At 43.9% G+C, this 2,868-nt stretch overlaps 1 protein-coding gene across 1 annotated transcript; it reads left to right on the top strand.

Annotated features, from left to right (window-relative positions):
* Positions 1 to 64: 64 nt before the first annotated feature.
* Positions 65 to 1,085, top strand: LOC104984282 (uncharacterized protein CXorf66 homolog; the record flags this gene model as incomplete). The annotated part of the gene is made up of 1 exon (XM_010833947.1): positions 65 to 1,085. A coding segment is annotated over one exon (841 nt), but the record flags the coding sequence as incomplete, so codon positions are not given.
* Positions 1,086 to 2,868: the final 1,783 nt, after the last annotated feature.

Below are 2,868 nucleotides of genomic sequence, written 5' to 3'. Positions count from 1 at the left end.
CTGGTAACAGTAATCTTACTCCTCTGATTTAAATTGTCATATTCCAAATCCTCTGTATTTTCAGGGACAAGAAAGAAGATATCACCATCAAGGCATCCAGGTCATCTAAAATATCATTTACTGACTCCAAGTCACCGACTGCTGGTCTGGGTGATCCAGAAAGACAATCTGTGGTATCCAGAATAGATAAGTCATCTGGGCCCTCAAGTCCACGAAAAGTTCCTTCAAGTGCAGAAAAGTTAGTCAGGCCCTCGAGTCAAAAAAAACCATCCAAGCCATCAGCTCCCAAAAAAGTGTTAGGATCACCCCCCCAGGAAAAGTTGCATAGAACACGCAGTCCAAAAAAGGCACATAGGCAGGCTCATGCCCATAAGCTAGTCAGTCAGGTCAGTCCATCCTATCCAGAGAAGGCCATCAAGCCAACTTGGCCACCAAGTCTACAGTGTTGGGCCAAGCCAACCAAAACTCCTCTACCCTATCCAAACAATCAAAGCTTCCCTGAGCAATCAAGTGTAGATAAACTGACCAAACGCCAGAGATATCTTAAACTAAAATGCCCAGCTAGTGCAGGTAGGGCAGAAATATTATCTAGGCCTCATCCAGTGAAGTTTTGTCGATGCTACAAGGAAAAGTGCCTTGTTTGCAGAGCTGTTTCTGAGCCGTTCATCACTCATGTTTCAGACGCAAATAAAAAGCATGTTCCAGTTCCACTGTTTTCACGGGAATTGAAGCACTTTTACAAGTCGTATAAAAAGAAACAACCCAAATACAACACACTGTATGGCAACATGAGTGACAGTGATATCACAACATACAACAGTGATGGTGAGAGTGACAGGGAGGTGATTATAATGTGCAATATAAAATGCAAGGAAGACATCTATAAAAACTCCCAAAATAATTAAGGGATCAAAAGAAAGACCACCCATGCAGAAGAAGCAAGCTTCTATGAATTATTATATGCTCACCATATTTAAGAACCTGGTAGAGGAAAACTCCACTTGGTATCACTATTGAGATTAGACTTATATCCATCTCGAGGCAATTTACTTGAAAAATAGTAAATAAATGTGTGACATAACAACTGATTTTGTTGTAATTATTATTGTATTTTAGAGGTATAAATCTCTTTGGGAAGTATCTTAGATCTACTTGGGCAAATTCTGGGAGATGGTGAGGGACAGGGAAACCCAGCCTGCTGCAGTCCATGGGGTCGCACAGAGTTGGACACGACTTGATGGCTGAACAACAACAACGTAGATCTGGTCACTTGGATGGGCTTCCCAGCTGGTGCAGTGGTAAAGAATCCACCTGCCAATGGAAGAGATGTGGGTTTGATCCCTGGGTTGGGAAGATCCTTTGGAGGAGGAAATAGCAACCCACTCCAGTAGTCTTGCCTGGGAAATTCCATGGACAGAGGAGACTGAAGGGCTACAGTTGATGGGGTCGAAAAGAGTTGGACACAGGCACACGGTTAAATGTGAACCAGTCACACACACACACACACACACACACACAAATATAGAAAGGTATTGCAAGATGGGTACCCTGGGCTCCTCTTTCCCTTGGATTAGCCCTCAACTGAAGTCTCAACCCAACTATCTTTTAAATTTTGACAGAGTGTCCTCACAGTTTAAGACTGTCTTTCTCTGGTGCCCAGTGTGTGGTGGAAATGGCTCTGTGTGCTTGATTCTGGCTGCATTGGGGAAATTCCTGATAGTTATTTCCTTTTTAAAAACATATTTATTTGACCATGCCAGTTCTTAGCTGTGGCATGCAAACCCTTGGCTGCAGCATGTGATTCTCTGACCAGGGATAGAACCCAGACCCCCTGCATTGGGAGTGTGGAGTTTTAGCCACTGAACCACCAGGGAAGTCCCAATACTCATTTCTAATACCACTGCTTCTGATGACTGCTACCAAAGTAAGGGTCCAGGCTCCAGCCCCCACTCTCAAGGTTTTTGATTCTTTTGGTTACCCTTCAAATTGATAAAGAGAGTTTGCCCTGTTGTGCATTCTCAGAATGGCCCAGATAGAGGTCGGATATCTACCCATTTTCTTCACAGGGTACCTTCTTACTTAGAATCCAGAGGGCTGGGAGGCCAGGGGAAAACCTTGGAGTTATATTTTCTAGCTTCCTCACTGATGAGAGGTTATCCCTGCCCACTTCCAAGAGCATGGTTCAGAAAACCAGACAAAATCCTGCAGTCCCAGCCTATATTCTAGTACAGTGAGGTCAGTCCCCTGTCACATTCAGCAGGGTCAGTTAAATTCCATAGCTAGCATATATTGGATGTGTACTACTTGCCAGACATTGTACTAAGTCCCTTTATGTCCGGGATATCTGAAGGCCACCCTCCCCTCAATTTTACTGATTTAGAAAAAGGACTCACAAGACTCAAAAGCAGATTATAGTCATGGCTGAGGTTTATTAGAGCAAAAATATACAAATCAAGAGCAACAGGAAAAAGACGTCTTTTCGGGTGAATCAGAGAGTTTGGACATGCGCTTTTGAGTACTTGCCCCTCTGGGGCCACCTAGGACATTCTCTCTTCTCTAGCAACAAACTAGAGGCATGTGTGCAACATGGCTCTGCCCAGGGAAGCCTCAGCATCTGAGGCTTTTATTGAGAACAGGTCCCATAGGTACATCATGCTCCATAACCAGACATGGCAAGTGAAACTCAGGATCCCAACAATGACACCAGATGCACATTATCGATGTTGATGTTTGTGCCAAGCAATCAGGTGAACAAAACATGATCATCAACCAATTAACATTAGAACATTCCCCCTGGGTTGACCAATAGTCAAATCATGGTTTCCAGTTCCCTTGACATACAAGGACCAAACAACCAGACCTGCTGTG

This window comes from Bison bison, unplaced genomic scaffold, assembly GCF_000754665.1.
Source record: "Bison bison bison isolate TAMUID 2011002044 unplaced genomic scaffold, Bison_UMD1.0 scf7180017863969, whole genome shotgun sequence".
Taxonomy (NCBI): domain Eukaryota; kingdom Metazoa; phylum Chordata; class Mammalia; order Artiodactyla; family Bovidae; genus Bison; species Bison bison.
Note: the sequence above shows the minus strand (reverse complement) of the source record. Positions and strands in the feature narration are given on the sequence as shown.